The sequence below is a fragment of the Cynocephalus volans genome, chromosome 8, assembly GCF_027409185.1.
Source record: "Cynocephalus volans isolate mCynVol1 chromosome 8, mCynVol1.pri, whole genome shotgun sequence".
Classification (NCBI taxonomy): Eukaryota; Metazoa; Chordata; class Mammalia; order Dermoptera; family Cynocephalidae; genus Cynocephalus; species Cynocephalus volans.
Genome location: NC_084467.1, coordinates 36,075,014 through 36,095,489, shown reverse-complemented (window position 1 = coordinate 36,095,489; position 20,476 = coordinate 36,075,014). Strand labels below are relative to the sequence as shown.

The 20,476-nt window shown below is 46.4% G+C and overlaps 2 protein-coding genes across 7 annotated transcripts in view; one reads left to right on the top strand and one right to left on the bottom strand.

The window, feature by feature from the left end:
- Nucleotides 1-4,319, top strand: part of ERI3 (ERI1 exoribonuclease family member 3) — a 125,367-nt gene extending 121,048 nt beyond the window's left edge. For all 5 annotated transcript variants that reach the window (XM_063104634.1, XM_063104632.1, XM_063104630.1 and 2 more), the window contains one exon: nucleotides 3,792-4,319. In XM_063104634.1, the coding sequence (XP_062960704.1) occupies nucleotides 3,792-3,874 (83 nt within the window). In that variant the 3' untranslated portion in view covers nucleotides 3,875-4,319. The remainder of the gene's footprint in view (nucleotides 1-3,791) is intronic.
- A 447-nt stretch (nucleotides 4,320-4,766) lies between these two features.
- Nucleotides 4,767-11,796, bottom strand: DMAP1 (DNA methyltransferase 1 associated protein 1). Of its 2 annotated transcripts, none has more exons than XM_063105324.1 (11): nucleotides 11,730-11,796; nucleotides 11,400-11,509; nucleotides 10,771-10,862; nucleotides 10,315-10,510; nucleotides 6,871-7,029; nucleotides 6,583-6,750; nucleotides 6,165-6,350; nucleotides 5,952-6,023; nucleotides 5,558-5,630; nucleotides 5,122-5,417; nucleotides 4,767-4,881 (listed from the first exon to the last, which is right to left on the bottom strand). In XM_063105324.1, exons 2-11 carry the CDS (start codon nucleotides 11,502-11,504, stop codon nucleotides 4,822-4,824), a joined length of 1,407 nt encoding a protein of 468 aa, XP_062961394.1. In that variant the 5' UTR covers nucleotides 11,505-11,509; nucleotides 11,730-11,796; the 3' UTR covers nucleotides 4,767-4,821. The 2 variants fall into 2 exon arrangements, with proteins under 2 accessions (XP_062961394.1, XP_062961393.1); XM_063105323.1 differs by having other exon boundaries at nucleotides 11,400-11,549; nucleotides 11,730-11,766.
- Between the last annotated feature and the right edge of the window lie 8,680 nt (nucleotides 11,797-20,476).

The window sequence follows — 20,476 nt, the reverse complement described above, 5'->3', positions numbered from 1 at the left end:
CCCCATAGCAGCTGCAGGCTGGCTTCATTAGCTCAGTGAGAGGTGCCAGAATTGGAGGCTGCTAACCAAGGTAGCCCTAGAGCTTCAAGGAGAGGACTCTCGAAGAGGCTATGCTGTCACCAGGCTCACCCTGCTGCTGTCCCTCTCAGAACTTTTGGCCTATTGAAAGCCCCAGATCTGTCTCTGGTGCTTCCTCTGCCAAGCTCCCTCACCTTCTAACTGCGCCATTGAATTTTTTAAATTAAATTAAATTTTTTTTAACTGATCAGTAGTTTGCATTTACTCTTATCAAGGCTTCAAGGGCAGGAAAAAGAGCACTGGGCTGGAAGCCCATAACTGCCATTCCATTGACTTGGCTAGGTGAACTGAAGCAAGTTTCTTCCTCTCTGTGAGTTTCTTTTTTGTAGTGGACCCATTGCAACAAGTTAGACTCCAGAATCTCCAGTAAACAGCATCAGTAGTCAGTGAGAGTTTTGGAGTGAGTGACGATTGGTTTCATAAAGTGTGCTGGCCCCTATCTGTCATCTGTGGCATAGATTGTACAGTATACAATTTCTCGCCATTGGGTGAGAAAACCAGAAAACTAGCATCCTTGTCTTCAGGAAGAGAAGAGATATCCCAAGCATAAAGAACAGCATGTGCAAAGACATGTGGGTGTGTCACCTTGTTCAATCCTCCCAATAATGCTGAGGCCACTGTCACCCCTAGTGGAGGAACCTGAAGTTTAGGGAAACTAAGCACTTGCCGTGTGTCATGCAGCCACTGAGTGAAGTTAAGACTGGAGACAGGTCTGACTACAAAACCCACTTTGTCATTTTCAGGAAACAGTATGTGGTTCTTTGAGATTGGAGTACAGGGATTGGGGGTGGCAGAGGTGAGACCAGAGATAACAGGGATCAATTTTTGAAGAGCCTTCAAGTCATATTAAAGAGTATAGACTTTAAGCTGAGGGCAAAGAGAGCCACTGAGAGGATTTAAAGAGGGAAGGACATGATCAGATATGTGTAAGAAAGATCACTTTGGCTACAGGAGAATGGATCAGAGGGAGGAAGACAGGACAGGCTGTTGTAGTCATCCAAGCAAGAGATGATGGAGGGCTGGCCATGTAGCTCATTTGGTTAGAATGTAGTGTTATAACACTGAGGTCAAGGGTTCAGATCCCCCTGCCAAAAAAAAAAAAAGATGATGGGGTTTGGACTAGTGGGGTGGCTGGCTGCTGGAATGAAAGGAAGTGGATGATTAGAGAGTGAGAAGATAAAATCCACTGAAGTTCATACTTGATTAGATTTGGGGAGTAGAGGAGAGGGCAGGGTGTCAAGTATGATTCTGGTTTCTTCTTTGGGCCTTTTGGGTGGATTGTGGTGCCATTCACTGGGATGAAGGTTGGGGAGAAAATAAGTCCATTATTGGACATTGTGAGTTTGTGCCTCTAGAAAGGGATGTTCTGGAGGCATTTGAATATGTGGTCTGGAGCTCAGGAGAGATCCAGGCTGGAGATGGTGATCTTCAGGGGTAGCTGAAGCTCAGGGTTTGGGTGATGTCATCCAGTGTATAGAGTGGGGAGAACCAAGGACAGAGATTAGGCAGGTGGACCCTCTCCCAGCACAGGACCAGGCACAGGTGGAAGATCACTGCTTGCCCACTGGTGGCCTGGGGGTCAGGGCTGGAACATTCCCTTGGGCCAGGGAAGGCAGATTGAACAATTTGCCCAGCAATGAGGGAGGAGCCAGATGAAGTCAATAGAAAACTAATTTTCTTTTCTGCTGGAAGAAATGAGGTGTGTGGCCGCTGGGTAATTGCAGATAACGAGGGGACTTATTCTTAATATGTACAGCAGCCATGGTCCCCAGAGTGCAGGAGACAAGAAGGATTGGAGGTGCCCTGATAGGGCCAGGCTTATTTGGGAAGAAAATCACCATATCATAGCCCCTCCAACAAGGCCATCACAGCCCCTGTGCCCCATCAATACCCCTCTGCCTCTCAGGCCCCTTCCTGTCCCGTTCCCCTTCCTGTCAACTGCCTAGCTCCTCCTGTCGCAGCCCTATCCCTTCGCCACCTTCTACGCCACAGCACAGGCATACACACTAAGGGAGACAAATGACGGGGCCTCAGCTGAGCGGGACGCGTGTCCGGCCCATAAACCACGGGGATGGGTCACGTCTGGAGTTGCCATGGCCGTCACTACCCACACATCTGTCTTCCCACCATTCTGCCTCAGACCACCCCTCATGGCTTCCTGAGTCCCTGGGGGAACAAGGTGTCACCTCTCCATGCCCACACCCACCACAGGTAAATACATGTTGAGCTCTGTGAAACAGGACCCTGTCTGACTTGCCTACCCTAAGCAGAATCTGCAGAGCTGCTGTCTGGCTAGTGATACAGGTACCGGGCTAACCAGGGATGCCTCCTCCCACAACCCTTTTCTAGCTCTGCAGGGTGCCCTTTCCTAGAGGAAAATGGTCCTGGCAAGGGCGGGCCTGGGGGCTCAGTGGAAGGGGTCCTTGACAGATGCAGAGGCCTCCTGACCCCACCTTGACCTTACCATCACCCCCCCCACACTTGATTATGACATCGATGTACAATATTTCTGCAGTCACAGCATCGATCCCATGAGGGCTGGTGGTGACTGAGGCCTTGGTTATGGCCCAGGATCATCTTGAGTGAGGTGGAAAAGGAGTAGGAGGAGAGACAGGTGAGGGGATGGCGAGTTGGTGACTGCTCTGGGCAGCTGAACAGAAAAACCCGGGCACTTAGGCTGTTTCTGTCCTAGATTTACTGTAGTGGACAAGCTCTGGGCAGCTGCACCTCCTGCTGGTGGTAGTGGAACAAGTCCTGGCCCGTGTCCCTAATACTGAGGCCCCAGCGTGCCTGTTCCTGCAGCCTCTGGGGTTCTAGGACAGTTGGGAGCACTGAACTTTTCACAGGTACCAATACTGGAGAAACTGCTTGTGATAGTGTCTGGCACATGCAGACATATTTAACCTGAGGCATGGGCAGAGGCAGAGCCCAAGAAGGCAACCAGCACCCAGCTTCGAGACTACTAGGACAGAGGCAGGGCTTGGGCTCATGTACACACGTGTGTCCAGTAGAGGGATGCTGGCCAGGGCTGTGCGGGGGACCCCAAATCTGGGCCCTCCCCAACCTGTCTGAGGCTGTATATGACCAGGTGCCCAGGCAAGTTGCTATATGAGAACACAAGCCTGGGGCACGAGGCAGGTGTGTTTCCCAGGGCTTTGGCCCAGCAGTGCCAAGGCTTGGGCCTTGACACCAGTGATTATAGCCCAGGCCATATCTCCCACACATACGCAAGTGCTGGCAAAGTCACCCTGGCCATGGGCGTGATGAATGGCTGCACAGTAATGAAATGGAGACATCAAGGCGGGTGGCGGAAGACGGAGTGTGGCGGACAGGCCGTCCCCACACGGCAGCAACAAGAAGGATCGCCCAGCGGCCGGGGGCCGTCAAGGGAGAAATTACACATTTACTCTGCCTTTTTCTTACTGCGACGGCGCCCATACATCACCACTGGGGCCGGGGTGGGACACGCCGGCCAATTTCCAGCATGAATTATGGGACTGAGAAGCAACAAGACCAGGTTTCCTGCTGGCCCAGCATCACCCAGCCCAACCTGAAGCTGGAGATGCTGCCACCAGGGGATGGGATCCCCTTCCCTAGAGCCTGTGGCTCCTAAAACTGACCCTGCTTCCCACCCCCACCCTTGTAAGGACACCTATGGGCATGGAGGGGAAGGATTTGGGGCGCATCTAAATGTCTTTTCTTCCTCTTTTTAGATGACTGCAAGAATATTGCCAACATCATGAAGACACTCGCATATCGAGGCTTCATCTTCAAGCAAACATCAAAGCCATTCTGATTGGCCGAGGACAGGATGGGGCAGGACAGGGTAGCTGCTTGGCCCAGCCCAGAATCCTCCTCTCCCTCACCAGAGGGGAAAAGGGAGAGTGGCACAGCTCTGCGTCCAGAGTGTCCCCCAGCTGCCCTGTGGGCTTGTGCCCTGGGCAAGGGCTTGGCCACTTGGCCCCTCTGAGCAGACACTTTGTGCTCCCCATCCCCACCCCTCAATCTCAGCCCAGTATCAGCCCCTCCCACATGGGCCTGGGCTAGTGGGACCCAGGCACTCACTGCCTCCTCCCTGGTACACAGGCTTCTGCTGGGGCCACCAAGCCCCCCTGTGCCCCCTCCCATCCATAGTGCATGGTGTGTGGTGCCCCCAGGGCTCCAGGACAGGTCAGGCCCCACCTTGTGTCTATCCCCTTCCCCGCTGTGAACGTGCCACTGAATAAAGTCGGGGAAATGAGGCCCTGGGTGTGTGTGCAAAGCCGTCTGTTGTGTAAGGCTGTTGCTGTGCCTAACACTGTCAGGATGTGGAGGCAGGCAGTGTGTGCTCCAAGCTGCTTCTGCACGGGCATCAGTGTGTGACCAGCCATCAGTACAGTGACTATGACACCCTCCCTGAATATGCACTCATCTGTGGGAGTGTGAGGACTGTCTGAGCATGAGGCTGTGCTCAAAGCTGCTGGTATCCGAGGCCACTGCTGTGTGTGAAGTCATCTTGAGTGTAAAGCCATGGGTGCTCCAGGGTGCAAGGGTTTGAGCAGAACTGGTAGTGGTTAGTGGTCTGAGGGCTGCTCACAGGCAAGCCCCAGCGACCAACTCATGCAGTGTCTGTACTGATCCCCTTCTGGCCCACCCCCCACCCCCCCAGGGGCGTCAGAAGTGGTAGAAAGGAAAAGGCAGCAGCCCAGTCCAAGTCAGCAGCTCTGTTTACACAACAGCATCACCCACACCCCACGTGGCCTCTCAAGGCTTCTTGGCTTTCTTCACAGAAGATGAGCTGGAGGCTGATTCCCGTCGCTTCCTCTAAGGAGACATAGAAGGTGTTGAGGTCAGTGGCTCACATGGCCTGAGTCAGGCTTGGTGTGTTTCACACTCCCAGGAAAGATGATGCCCACTGATCAACCCACTCCAGCCCTCAGTGTCAGACCCTCACAGGTGACTGTTCCCATTGCAGGCACCAGAGGGAGTGGAGCCTGTACACACAAGTGCATGTGCTCACTTGCAGGGTCAGGGCGTGCTCTCCCAGCCTGTCCAGGCTCTTACCGAATTGGGCGTGAGGGGTGCACCCACCACATCAATGATGGTGTCCTTGGTGGGGTCAGGGCCAAGTCCGGATTCAGGCACTGCTGGCTCAGCAGAGGCTGGGGCTGGGCCTGATGCTGGTGTGGCAGGGCCCCCCAGCACACCAGCCCGGGCCAGTGCCTCATGCCGGTGCCGCAGCATCTGTAGCTCATACTCGCAGTTGGCACAGGCCTGCTTGAGCTCGTAGAGCAGCACCAGGTCACTTCGCAGCTCATTGAACATGTGTACCAGCTCCTCTGTGGGTGTCGGGCTCAACTCTACAGGTGTGTGGGTGGACAGCATAGGGGCAGAGCCGAGGTGTGGTGGGAGCCCAGCAATATCAGCTGCCCTCCCCCACCCAGCTTTTGTCCACAGCCCTGGGTGGGTACATGCTGTGTGGCCCAGTCCCCACACTCACCTACACCAAGCTCCAGCAGCATCTGTTCCAGGGCCTTGATCTTCTTCTGTCCCACAGAGCTTGGCAGCTTCATCTGCAAAGACCCAGGCAGCTAAGCCCTCTTTCCCACAAGAGGCTTAAATGAAAGGGACTACAGGCAGTGGGGTGATGGAAGAGAGAAGGTAACCCATGGAGGTAAGCTATGGTCCAGAAAAGAAGACAGCCAGGAAGTAGAATACAGTGAAAGCTGTGACCTCAGCCTAGCCACATCCACCTGAGATCCTGGCAAGGCCACCTCTACCTGCAGCAACCTCTCCTATTGCTCTAGCACCACCTTCCTGCAGTATCCAGGCCACCTGGGACCCAGCGCAGAGAGCCTAAGGCCCAAACACGCTAAAGGAGGTGACTCACATACCCGCTGGCTCCGCAACGTGACACCTGCGGACTTGAAGTCTGGAAACTTGATGCCTGCAGTCTCGGGAACAGCCTAGGAGAGAAGGAATTAAGGAGACCAAGGTGTCACGGGGAGGGGGCCCAGGGTTAGTCCCAGCACCCCACCTGCTCTGGGTGCTGTCAGAGCCCCTGCTCAAGGTGGAGCCCTGTGCCAGGCAACCCTCAGCCTCCGCACCGGCTTCTCAGCTTCCTTTTTCTGGGGCAGCTTCTTCTTAGGGGCCTTGCGTTCCGTGCGCCGCTGCTCTGCAGTGGTGTCTGCTGCTGTAATCAGCTTCTGCAGGTCTTGGCTGCGTTTCTCCCGCTCCTTCTTCCGGGCCTCAATCTTGCGCAGCTCCTGGAGCAGGTACTCCTCCTCTGCCACCTGGTAAAGTGAGAGATGCTAAGTGTGTGAGGACACATGCAGGTGAGGGCAGACAGAAGGTGAACGGCTATGGAGAGCAGGGGGTGGCCAGCGAGGGTAGGAATGGGCAGGTAATGGGGGTACCAGTGGGAGGTAGAGGGATCTGGGGGTGGGGAGTTGAGGGCATGGAGGATGGGGAAATGGGCAAGGGGGTCTGGGCATGGAGGAGAGGTGTATGGGGCTCAAGGCTAACCTGCTCTGGAGTCCGGTTATAGAGACGCTCCAGCTGTTCCTTCCGCCGTCGTTCATGCCCAGCATCAAACACTGGTATCTTGAGGTCTGTTCCTGGCACAGCACGCACATTGGCAAGCTTGGCACAGATGTGGTAGTACCGTTCCTTCAGGTCCTCCACAGAACGCTTCTGAGGATCAACACAGGGCAAGGGGATGAACACTCGGAGCATGTGGAGGAGATGGTACAAAGAGAGGTCCTAGCAGACCTGGGGGTTGGGCACAGAGGCAAATGCATGACATCAGCTCACCTTGAACTGCTGGTGGTCGTAACGGTCATGAATAACTACAAAACGAAGGTCAAAGCGGCGGCTAAGGTCAAAGAGGTGGTCAGTTTCTGCTTTAGTCCAAGCATCATCATGGAGATAGAGCTGATACTCCTGCTCTGAATACACAGGTACCTGCACAGTCTGCTGGCACAGAGGGACACAGTGGGGGCATGCCCACATCAGGTCATGTCCAGCAGGCTCCAGGACCCTGTGCCCACAGCCCCTTCTGTTAATTGCCTATCCCTGGGCTGGACAAAAGCAAATCCTCTCTGCCTGTCCTTCAGCAGCCTGGAGTGAGGAAAGACTTGTCTGCTTGACCAGAGGCCCTAGCAGGCTCTGGGACCATAGCCTGTCCCTGATTCACTCCAAGAGCAACTTTACGTCTTCAGCTCCACAGCCTTGGTAGCAGGACACACTCTCCTGCCCCCGAGGTTAAGGTGAAGGGCCCACATGTAAGTATTTCTGTGGAGTCCTTAGGTCAACTTTGGAGTAGGGCAGATGGCTAAATACCTGGAAAAAGGCCCAAGAACCCCTTAGAACCATGCAACTCTTGTCTGAAGCGCTACTGCCACCCAGTGGTGACACTGGGACTTGCAGCTCCCCCAGATCCTGCTCTCAAGTAGTTCACAGTCAAGTGAGGAAGACGTTTGTTTATTCACTCATTCAACAAATACTTATGTGTATGCTGGGGACACAGTGCTGAATAAGACAGATAGGGGTCTTAGCCCCTCAAAGCTCACAGTCCAGCTGAAAAAATAATTTTAGTGCAGTGGTGAGTTTGATGATGGAAGTATGCCTGGGGTATAACAAGTGACTACTGACCAACAAGAGTTCGTCAGAGAAGGGGTAAATGAAGCCTGCTTCAGGGTTATGGTTAAGTAGAAGTGAACTAGAAAGGGAAGATGGGGAATAGACTCCTAGGCAGGGAGGACAATACCAACACAGCTGTGAGAGAAAAACAGCCTAATGTGTGTGGGCTTGGCAGTAGGGGCACATGGGAGAAGCAAGTAAAGGGCAAAACGGAAGAGACATGAAAAGAGCCTGCTGAGTCAGCAGAGGCCAGCTGCTAGAGGCCCGTGTATGCTGCTAAGGAGTCTGAGGGTGATGGGAGCCAATAAGGTTAGTTTAAGGGGAGTGAAATGGTCATGTTTCTTTTTAACAATGACCACCTTGGCGGCAGTGAGGACAGGGGTGAAACAAGAGTCTAGGGGAGCAGATGGCAGATTTTAGAAAATGAAGGTAAGAAGTGAAAAGCACCAGCAGAAGGCAGAAAAAAGGGCACAGACTTGAGAGGCTTTAGGAGATAAAAACTAGAGGTCTTGACAATGGACGTGAAAGGTGAGGGAAGGTGCTATTCAGAGATGACTCCCTTGTTGGCTTAAGCAAGAGGGTAGATGGGGAGCCACTGACTGAGAATGGGACCAGGGAGGAGCAGTATTTGAGAGGAAGATCATTCATTTTACTCCAGCTTCATCCTCCACCCATAGTCACCATGATCTTTCTAAAACTCAAATCTGACCCTGATACTATTCTGCTTAAAATCTGTCAGACATCAGGGCAAAGCCCAAATTACTGGGTCTGGTTGCCAAGGCCCTGACTGACCTGGCCCCTGCTGGCTTCTCAGACCTCATTTCCTACCATGTCCTACTTGGGCTTTTGACTTCATTAATATGGAAATGCCTGTAGCATCCCATACATATGACCTTTTAAATTTTTTTTATTTATGCCTTTGCTCATGCTGTTACCTTTGCCTGAGTAAGTCACTGCACTCCTTTCCTAAACATCCTTCAATACTCACCTCAGGCTCTAACTATTCCAGGAAGCTTCCATGACCTTCAGCTCCTCCCAATATAGTATGTACCCCACCAGACTGTAACTACCTATACTTTCCACCCCACCCCCCCAACAATATGGAGAGATTTTTGAGGGGAGACATGGTCTCTGATTCATTTTTGTGTCCTTAATGCCTAGAACTCAACTGAGCATATAGCAATATTTACTAAATAACAAAATGAATATTCTTTTGTCTCCACCTCAACTTGTCTCATCCAACCTTCCCTCCTGTTGCCTCACGCCTTACCTCTTGGTTGTCCCTTCCCAACCTTACATCTCTAGTCTCTCCCTCCACTGGACCTGAAGGGCCTAAGGATGAAGGTCAGATGGAGGAAAACAAGGTTTGGGGCAAGGGGGAGAATGATGGGTTCACACCTGGCTGTGCTCAGTCTGAGAAGCCTGTGAGCCATCCAAGTGGAGGTGTCCAGGTGCAGTTGGATATACTTGACTGAGAAAAGACAAGTCGGGAGTTGGAGTCCTAGGTTTGAGCTCCTAGTGCTTTTAGGCTCTAAGTTTAGGCTGTTCCAGGCTACAGCAGCTATGAGGCCACATTGCACAGTGGCTTAAGTAAGAACTAAGCCCAGTCTAGCTCTGCCTCTCACTGGCTGGGCGAGTCTGGGTAAGTCCTGCTCTGGCTGAGTCTCAGTAACCTCGACCAGAGGTCATTTAGCTTGGACTAGGGTACTGACATAGGGGATGAAGAATAAAGGCAGAGATGTGATTTATTATGGAAACAGAATCTGCAGGACTCAATGATTCGATGTATCACTGAGGTCTAGCTCAAATGCCACCTTCACAGAAAGGCCCTCTTTGACCACCCTATTTAAAATTTGCCTCCCCTACCTACAAGTTCATTCTTTGTCTCATTTCATATCCATTCATTTCCTGGTTTCATTTTATCAATGGCTCGTATCTGAAAGAATCCAATTTGTTTTATTTCCTTACATGTTTGTTATGTGTCTTCCCTTGCCTTTTTTTGTCCTGATGTTGATTTAAGTAATGTGAGAGCTAAAGGAGAAGGCTAAGTCCAAGACAACTCCTGAGTCTCCGGTTGGCAGTTGGGTGGGTGATGGTACCATCCATTCAGAGGGGAACAGGTTTGGGGTGGGGAATAGAGGGAAGATTGAGTTCTGTTTAAGGGTATCTACTTGATGTGATGAGGTATATGTGGGGCATTCAGAGAGAAACGTTAGTAAATGATATGCGGGAACTGTTACTCTGGATTAGAGATATTAAGTTGGGGTCACTGGCATATAAGGTAACTGAAGCCACAGAGTAAATGAGACACACTAGGGAGAAAATATAGAGTGAAAAGACTCGAGCACCTGGGATGCAGCTCTGAGGAAAAGCCGTATTTGAAAGGCCAAGAGAAGCCACCAAGAACCAGAGCATGACCAGGGAAGGATAGGATCCCACAGGCAGAAAAGACTCACAGAGTCCTACTCTGCATGTATTTGCCATGAGGACTGTGTAGGTAAACACGGTTGGACCTAAGCATGCCTCTGGAGCCAACTGTGAGAGACTGGAGAGCTCACACAAGTGGCTCAGAGTGTATGGGAAACCTTGGTCTATGTCCAAAATGTGGTAACTCACCTTATTGAACCTAGCAAAAGGGTAGTCCTTGCCCTCCTCTGCTGCCCGTCGCCAGTGGAAGAACATAGCTCCATCTTTGCGGGCTGGGTTGGTGAATGGCATCCACTTCCAGGGCCTCACCTTCTTGGAGCCCAACTTGGCCTTCACTGTACGGTAGCCCTGACCAGTGTCACTGGGTAGCAGTGGGGGTGCATCCCTGGCAGGGTTTAGGGAGGTGGGAGGTTAGAATCAGAAGGTGTGTAGAGTGATTTTTGGCCCAGGGAGCTGATCTACTGCAGAGCAAGGAAGTCATGTCCTGGAGCAAGAGATCTGAACTCCTCTTGCATCCCGCTAAGCAAGCAGGGGCCTGACTGGGGAGGGGAGATGGTGAGAGAACTGGAAGAGCAAACTAGGAGTTAAGGACATGCAGGTGGGTCAGTAGCCAGAGCCAGGGGGACTTGGGATTCCAATACTTGCTTCTTGTCAGAATAGAGCAGTGCATAGACCTCCCGGTGCATGCCCTCGGGCCTCTTGAAAGTCAGTGTCTCAGAGGACTTCTTGGACTTTTTCTGAGGAAGGAAACCACAGAAAGGAACCACAGCCTAGACCCCCTTACCTGTAATTTTTTAGCCCAGCTCAATCCCAGAACAAACCAGCACCTATAGTACAATGACACACTATAAAGGCACAGAAACCCATTCACAGGGGTACCCCCAGTCTGAGCAGGTTATCTCCCCTTCCCCCAACCTGGGTAGATCCCTGACCTTTCAGAGTAGAAAATACTTACCCACCATCTCTGACTGTCACAATATCTTGCCCCCCTCCCCGGCCCAGTGTCTTATAAGTGTCACATTCTCTTGGTCCTCTAATGTCTTAGAGGTGTTACACCCTCTTGGTCCCCACTATCTCCCACGGTATCCCAACTCCTCCATCCCATCTCATCAAGGGTGACACATATCATCTGTCCCGTTACGTAACGCCTTTTTTAAATGGCCCACCTCACTAGAAGTGTAGCACCCATCACATCCTCCATCTCTTTCCCTTTGTCACCTCCCCCCAACACCCCGTCAGTCCCCATACCCAATACTCTCAGGCGCCCCTACTACCTTGTCCGGGTTGATAATGTCCTTCTTGCTGATGGTCCCAGAAGCTGCATCCCCTTCTGGACCCCCAAGTTCTAGAATATCCCGTACATCCGCGCCCGTAGCCATCGTGCCTGAGAGATGGGAGAGCGCCCCGAGATCACGGATCAGTGTCTGAGAAGGGACCGGACTCAGGTCAGGGGGCGGGGCCGCTCCAGACCCAAGTGGAGGCGGAGTGAAGAGGCGGCGGCGAGGAGGAGGGTGGTTCAGGTCAAGTGGCGGCCCCTCCTGTGATCCTCCGCTTGGGTGTCCCTAACGGTCCCATCAGCCTCCTCCCCAACAGCGCCTCCGCACCTGCGTCGATCCGCTCCGCACCCCTCAGCGGCTTCCCAATCCGCGAAAGGCAGCGGACAGACACTTCCGATCGTGCTCACTAGAAACGCGGCCGACAGGAACACTTCCGGTCTGTGCTTGGATGAAACCGAGCCGGCTGGCAACCCAGTGTGAAAGCTACTGGCCGCGCTGAGCCTGTCACCGTCCTGTGCTCCCCGAGCTGGCAACGTGTTGGTGCGTTTACTGCTTTCTGGCATTTTCCCTCAGCGTTGCTGTTTCACCTCGAGCAATGAAAAGAGAGAGCCCAGAGATTAGTGACCTTGGGAAGTCACTTAATTTCTGAGCTTGTTTCTTCATTTGCAAAATGGAAATTGTAATGGTACTTGTTTAAATGAAATACCAATAACCCATGTAAAACATTAGCACAGTGCCTGGGACATTTTTTATTAAATGAATTAATGATATTAATTGCCTCTCTTCAGTAAGTGCTAACAAGTACCGTGCTCTATGCGAAGTCTGGAGGTGAAGAGATAAAGGCAGAGCTTCCCACGGTGGCTGCCAAGATGGAGTAATGTCTGGACCCTCACTTACACGTCCTCTGATGGGGGTGTCTGTACATCGAAGCCTGATGGGACTTTCCTGGAACCCATCTTCCTCGAACTGCACTAGTTCAGGAGCTAGCTGCACTAGTTTGAGTTACAAAGAGGCCCAAAACACAGCCCAAAGCAGGGAGCAGCTTGAAGTATCTCTCAAAAGAAGAAATTTGCTCATCTCCCTGGAGAGAGAGACAGACAGGAGGTCCTGAGAAAGGGGAGAAGGGTAGCTCCCAACTTCAGCCTCAGCAAACCAGCCTGGCAACATGGAGGACACACGGACAATGAGGTGGAAGATGGGGTGAGGCTTGTTAAGGCAGTAAGGAGGCCAAACCCCAAACCAAGACCTGCCAAAGAACCCAGCAGGGACTAGAAGAGCAGACAGTCTACATAAGTTAGCTGTAAATGTTGTAGCCTGTGCTGGCCTGGAGAGGAGAGGGGGACAGCTGCAGCCACAAGCCTGGCTAGACCCCAAAACTTCAGAGAGCTAGGCCTGGAGGGAAAAACCTTGCCCTGCTGTTCCTGAGGTCTGATTTCTGGGCAGATCTGCTGAGCTCCGAACAGTTTGCAGAGGAAGCCAAGGACTTGCAGCAGAAATTGCTTGCCCACACGGTAAGGGAGTGGTCCTTGGAGCCAGAAGTGGACAAAGCAATGAGAGAGGGTCCTGCACCTCTGCCTCAACACTTGACCCTACTTTTAGTTAATTAATTGTGTAATTACTTGTTTAATGTGTATCTCCCTTGATAGACTCATCTCTGTGAAGACAGGGATCACAGTATGTGAATGAATATATGTGCCAGGCTCTGTTCTAGACTGCGGGGATGCAGTGGGTAAATGAAATGCAAATGTGTCCTGGTGGAGCTTGTATTTAGTGGAGGAAGAGAAGCCCTGAGCATATAAACAATAAAATTGATAGTGTAAGTTCTGATGGTGACAAGGGCTATGAAGGAAATGAAATAGAGTAATTAGATGGAGAACTGCTTTACATAGCCTGGTCAGGGAAGGTTCTCTGGGGAGTTAAAATCTGTATTTGAATTTAAGCAATGGAAACAGCCACAGAATATTAATTTCTCTAACATTTATTAGTCAATTACTTCTTGATTTCAATATTGGTAATTTATTTTTTTCTCACAGTAATGGCTAAAAGTAAAAAGACTGACTATATCAAGTGTTAGCAAGGATGTGGAGCAACAGAACTATCATACATTGCTGGTGGGAATTAAGTTATTACAATCATGTAGGAACAATGTTTGACGCTATCTACTAAAGTTAAAAATACATATACCTGATGTTACAGCAATTCTACTCCTGGGTATATTCCCAAGAGAAATAAGTGCTTATGTCCACCAAAAGACATTTACAAAAGTGATCATAACAGTGTTACTCACAGAAGTCCCAAACTGGAAGCAATTCAAAAATCTGAACAGTAGAAACAAATTGTAGTATATTTATACAATGGAATACCACAAACAATGAGAAAAAATAAATTCCATATTCTTGCTACATGCAAGAATATGAATGAACCTCAGTGACATATGTATGAAAGAAGGTATAAATGAATATGAAGTTCAAAAACAGGCAAAACTAATCTATCATGATAGAGGTCAAAAGAGTGGGAGTGGCACGAAGGGAGAGGAGACACGAGGGAGCCCACTGGAGTGCTGAGAATGTCCTATATCTTGGTCTGGGTGGTGATGTGTGGTTATGTGGTTATTAATTGAGCTGGTACATTTAAGAATGTACACTTTGTTATATGAAAGTTATACCTCAATAAAGAAGCAAGTACTGACCATATAGGAAATAATTGATAAATTTGACTATATAAAGGTAAATTATAACCCTAGGGTTAACAAAAGTTAAAACTTAAACTTTGGTATTTTGTTAACCAGACAACAAGGAGGTCTTTGTGTATTAGTCAATACCCCCTGTTATATCTGTGTGACTGAGACTCATCATATAAAACAAAACATCAGATCAAATCAGAAATCACTAAACAAATTTATGTGGGCAAATTCACACTTACAAATAGGAATAGACACAAAAAGAGATTGGAGCAAAACTAACACCTTTCTTTGCCTCCATTCTGAGGTGTGTTCAGATCACATCCCCCACCAATCAGGAAAAAAAGAATAAAAAGCAAAAAAAAAAAAAAAAAAAATTCCTTAATATAAACAAAACAATATAAAAACAGGACCACACTGACTAATGCTAAATGCCAAGTAAATGAAACCTTGAGGCTTTCCAGTACATTACTGATTCCCTGAAAAAGATAAATTTATTCCTATTTTTTGCAACACTGTTCTCTGACAATATATAATGATCTTTAGATATGATAATATCTGAAAGAATTGCTGTTTTCCCACCATGAAACAAATTGGTAAGTTTGCTCATCTACTTTATGTCATATTTTTTTATTTGATGAAGCAAATAAAAAAGAGTCCTTCTAAAGTCTGGATTCTCTTACAAACTTATTTGCAAATCAACTCTTTTGCTTTTCTAAACTAACTAACTAAATAAAAATTAGGGCCGGCCCGTGGCTCACTTGGGAGAGCGTGGTGCTGACAACACCAAGTCAAGGGTTAAGATCCCCTTACCAGTCATCTTTAAAAAAAAAAATTAAAGAAGAGATAAGGTGTTGGACCTTATACCACCCACCCTGAAGAAAGAGTTATAAAGCTTGATGATCCTCTTTGGGTTTAGAGGCATGAATACTACATTTGGTCATGCTTTAACTCATTTACCCGGCAACCTATAAATTTTGAGAGGGGCCTGCCTCAAGAAGGAGTTCTGTGGTATGTCCATGTTGCAGTGCATTTGGACTGTGCTTCCATTTGGACCTGATTATCCAACAAACCCAATGATATTGGAAGTTATTTTGAGACAAAGATCTTATGTATGCCTTCTAGCGATCCCAATAGGAGAATCACAGCATAGATACCCAGGGTTCTGAAGTAAGGCTATGATCGCACTTGCAAACAAGTGGCCACCACTTGAAAAGCAGTTTCTGGCTTACAACTGGGCCCTGGAAGAAACTGAATATCTTATCATGAGACACTAACTGGAATTGCCCAACATGAACTGAGAATTACTCAGTCCACTGAACTGTAAAGTTGGGAATGCAAGTCAGAATTCTATTATAAAATGTAAGAGGTATATATGAGACCTTTCTTCTTTTCCATTATAAATATTTAAAGCTATAAATTTCACTCCTATCACCACTTTAGCTGCACTCTGCAAATCGTTACATTTTCATTATCATTCTAATGTCTCTTGTGATTTCTTCTTTGATGCATGGATTATTTAGAAATATGTTGCTTAATTCTCAAATATTTGGAGGTTTTCTAGATATCTTGATTATTGAAACCTAATTTAATTCCATTGTTGTCAGAAAACCTATTCCATATGACTTCAATCCTTTTAAATTTATTGAAACTTGTTTTATGTCCCAGTATGTAGTCCATTAGTTAATATACAAAGTGTACTTGAAAAGAAGGTGGTATCCTGTAATTGTTTGGTATAGAGTTCTATAAATATCAATTAGGTCATGGTGATTGACAGTATTATTTATATCATCTATGTCTTTATTTATTTTTGTCTATTGTCCTAGAAATTGCTGGGGAGGTGTGTAAATCTCAAACTGTGATTGTGGAATTGTCTATTTCTTCCTTTAATTTTGCCCATTTTTGCTCCATATGTTTTGAAGCTCTGTTATCAGGTGCATACACATTTATAATTGTTATGTCTTCCTGGTGAATTGACCTTTTTATCATTATGAAATATCCGTCTTTATCTCTGGTAACAATCTTTGCCTTGAAGTTTACTTTATCTGATATTATAACTACTCCAGCCTTTGTAAGCTTACTTTTTGCATAGTATATCTCCTCTTCATTTTCTTTTAACTTCCTTGTATATTACATTTAAAGTGCAAATATTTGGGTTTTGCTTTTTTTTTTATCTATGTGAACAACCTCTGCCTTTGGAGCCCGTAGGTGTTGGCCAAGGGATGGGTGGCAAAGGAGGACATGCTTGGGCCTGGTCTCATTTGTACCCTTTTAACTTGATGGTGGAATGCTGTTGGACACTACAGACTTTATAGTGGATCAAACAGTTTGCAAGTTATAAGGGTCGTTTTTTACAAGTCCACTTGGTTGTGACATAGACAAGCATTCAGTCTCTATTAGGACCCAAGAGCAAGATGAAGCTTTTTCTCAAAGGGAGGTCAGTGATTTTTTCAGAAAGGGCATGGCTTTCTTCACAAATTCTAGGGGCTTCTTCTGCAGTGTTCCTCCTGGGCTTGCGCATGGTGATCTAAATGGATCTGCTGGGTTGTGGAGACCAGGTGGCATGTCTACTTACATTGCAGCCTAGACAAGATGGAGAATTTTCCCTTGCTCTGGTTTCCTCTCAAAACTGACTGCTCTTCAGGTTACTAAGTAAATGGGTAGGTGCAGGATACTCAAATGTGATGTATGTTGCCTCAAAATTCCAAGAAGGCCACCAAGAACCATATTTCAACTAAATCTAAAATGCCATCAACTGTAAGGTGCAACTTCATTTATATTCCACTATGAAAGAATTGTTTTTAAAACACTATCAATTAAACCATAATATACCATTGATTGTAAGACGCGCTGCTGTTTCAGAGGTGTTAAAATGTGGGGGTGGGGGTGTGCAACAACCTTGTGAATGTACTAAATGCCACAAAATCATTCACTTTAAAGTAGTTAATTTTATGTTATATGGATTTCACCTCAATAAGTTTTTTTACGTGAAAAAATATGCACCCTAGAATTAATGACATGTGGCATTGTTCCTCTTTCATATGGTGGGCGTGTGTAAGGTAAAACAAGCTGTACTTAGGAGGGGACATTGTGACATGCCCTAGAACACTGGACCTCCAGAAACATCACTGACATGTATTTTCCTGGGATTTGCTTTATTTCATTGAGTCTAAGATGCTTGATCCTGGTGCATTCTTTTTTTTTTTGTATGGGGATTGAACCTTTGACCTTTGTGTTACAATACCACACACTCTCTGTCCAAATGAGCTAACAGGCCAGCCCTGATCCTGGTGTATTCTTGATTTACCAGAAGGTGTCAACGGAAGGCTTTCACAGAACTACCTCACTATTTCCTCCTGCTGACAATGACTGTAAGAAGTCATCCACTGACCTCAGCAGGGAAAGAGGAACTCTTTCTGCTGGCAAGGGAGGCTCAAGAGGGTAGTGTTTTGGATGGTCTGAATTACCTGAATGCTTTCTTTTCTGGTCAATGCCCCAGCATTTGCATAAGGGACCTGGCAACATGTGAATTTAACTGATATTGTACTACAGTAATTCTCAGCATCAAATTTTTAATTTGATTTCCTCCTGTAATCAGCCCCACAACTGCAAGAGATGAATTACTTTTATAACAGACACAGAAAGTCAATGGTTTGAGACTTACGTTGTGCCAAAATTTTAGGGTATTGAGCTTGTCATTATTTTTTGTTACTCTATCCAGAACGGTTAAAAGAAACCCCTTTTTACTGCACACTTTGCAAATTCCTTCTGCCCTTCATACTGTTCTGTGACAGAGGCCATTTGGTTCCCCAAAGCTTTGCCTTCAATGCATCCTTCATTCAGGTGATAATCGATTGCAGGTGATAATCTATTAGCTGCGTGCCAAGGGCTGCCTTTAATATTAGCTGGATTTTCATTGCTCAGACATAAATACCAAATTCATGCCTGTTCTGATACCAATTTATGTATTAGTTACAATTCATAGTTCTAGTTATGTTCTCTAGGAAGTACAAGTAGCCAAAATTGTTCCAAGAGGTGGAGAACCAGCTAGAGCAATAACCATAGATAAAAACACTGTTAATGAGCTACAATTTTGCAAGGTAACAGGCTGAAAATTACAAATAGATGAGTTCTATTTGATCTTCAAGTACCAGATTATTCCTAATTTATTAAAGTTAAGTTTAGAGCATAGAAAAAGTTGAAATTTTTCTCAATTCAACTTATGAAAATAGCACAATATCAATACCAGAGCCTAATAAAGAGAGAAGAGCCTTTGAAGAATACATAATTCTCTTCATATACAAACTACTTAAGAAAGCAAGAAAAGACAGAAAGCCACCCAACACATTTTACTGATTAGTATACCCTGAAACCAAAGCCAGACAAGAACAAGAGAAAAAAAAATATATATGATTCCATTTATGAACAATGAAGAAAAAGTCCTAAATAAAATGTTAACAAATTAAATCCAGCAATGTGTTTTTAAAAATTCATCAAGTCTAAAGAGGATTTATCTCAGCACTGGTAGGATGGTTTAGCACGAGGATATATATCAACTTTATCATATTAATGAATTAAACAAAAAATACGATTATCTTAATAAATTCAATGTCCATTAATGATATAAAAGAAAAAAATCTCCTAGCAAACTAGGAAAAGAATATCCTTAATTTGATACATGGTTTGTTTTTAATAAAACAATGGTAAAAACCTACAGCACATGTAATACTTAATGGTGAAAGAATGGAACCATTCCAATTGAAGTCAGAAACAAGACAAGAGTGAACTTTATCACCACTACTGTTCAAAACGGCAACAGATGTTCTCTTTAATTCAAGAAGAGAAGATAAGCAATAAGAGGTAAAAATATTAGAAGAGGCAAATTGTGATTATTTGTAGATGACACTGTCGCTTATATAGAAAAACCTCAGAAAATCAATTGGCAAACTATTAAAACTAATAAGAGAATTCAGCAAGGTGACCATATGCAAGATCAACATACAAAAATCAATAGCTTTCCTATATACGAGCAATAGCCAATTAGGAAATGTAATAGAAAATAAGATTCTATTTACAATAGCAACAAAAACTATTATGCACATAAGAATAAACCTAAAAATAGAATTTATCTCAGGCCCTTAAGCATAGTTCAATATTAGTAAATCCATCAATCTACACTGATAAAATAAAATTGAAAACTACACAATTATATAGCAGCAGAGAAAATTAAAGAACCATTTCTGGTAAAAACACTAAGAAAAAAAGACTAGGTAAAACAAGAGACAAAAGACATTTCCTAACTATGATAAAGACGTGTGTGTGTGTGTGTGTGTGTGTGTTTTGTCTTCAGAAACTAAGAGCATACATCATATTAAATGGCTAAATATTAAAGGCACTGCCATGAAAATCGAAAACAAGGCAGGGACCATCCCTATTCACTCAAAATGCTGTGTGTGAAAATGAAACAGAGGATTTGGCAATGGGAGTGAAAACCTGATATAGCAGACTTTATTCCAGGGTCTGCCAAAATTAGGAATGCATCCTCTCTATAAAAAAGACTACTTTGATTTTATATTACACAACTGGATGGAAGTTGAAATGACACCCAGAGACAGAGACTGATCAAAAAGGCCTTTCTTTTTTTTTCCCTATCGAAGCCATTGCCGAGCCCTGTGCAGACGTTACCCACACTGTGCCTGTCCTTTGATAGAAGGAAAGAATTTTTAATTGTCCAAACAGTCCTAGGACTCAGAGCTGCTCTGCTCATGTGGCAGTGGGGTCTGATCCCCAAGCTCAGAATTTCCCAAGCTCAGAAATTGTAGGCACCGTGGCTTTAACAGCACCAAGGTCAAGGATTCGGATCTCCCTATTGGTCAGCCACCAAAAAGAAAATCTTAAAAAAAAAAAAGAAAAAGAAATTGCAGGCACATTCTGAAATCCCATCACTCTTTCCTTGTTTTGGATACTGTGGACTAGACTTATTACCATTTTTTAAAGAAAAAAAAACCACCAAGATGGATTCTAAACAAAGTAGGGTGGGCGGGATTTTAAGCAGCTTTTTAAGTTACATGTTTGCCTTCCATCTCTAGGAAAGAGCACACATACCTAACTTTAGAGCAAAAGAGCAGAGGAAGTTGGAGATAAGATGGGGGGGTTGGAATGTCTCCATATCCCTTCATGAAAACAATGTGCATGAGTTGAGTTCCTTTGGAAGCAGAGTCTGAAACATAGGTTGGCATGGAGGACGTTTATCACGGCGTAATCTGGGTATCAATCCCTACAGAGGGAAAGGGGAAAAGTAGTATTGGGCAGAGGGAGAAGCCTGACTGTGGTGAAATCCCAACAAGGCCTCCGTCGATCCCAAGGGTGGGATGGCCCTTCAGAGCTGTTTCCA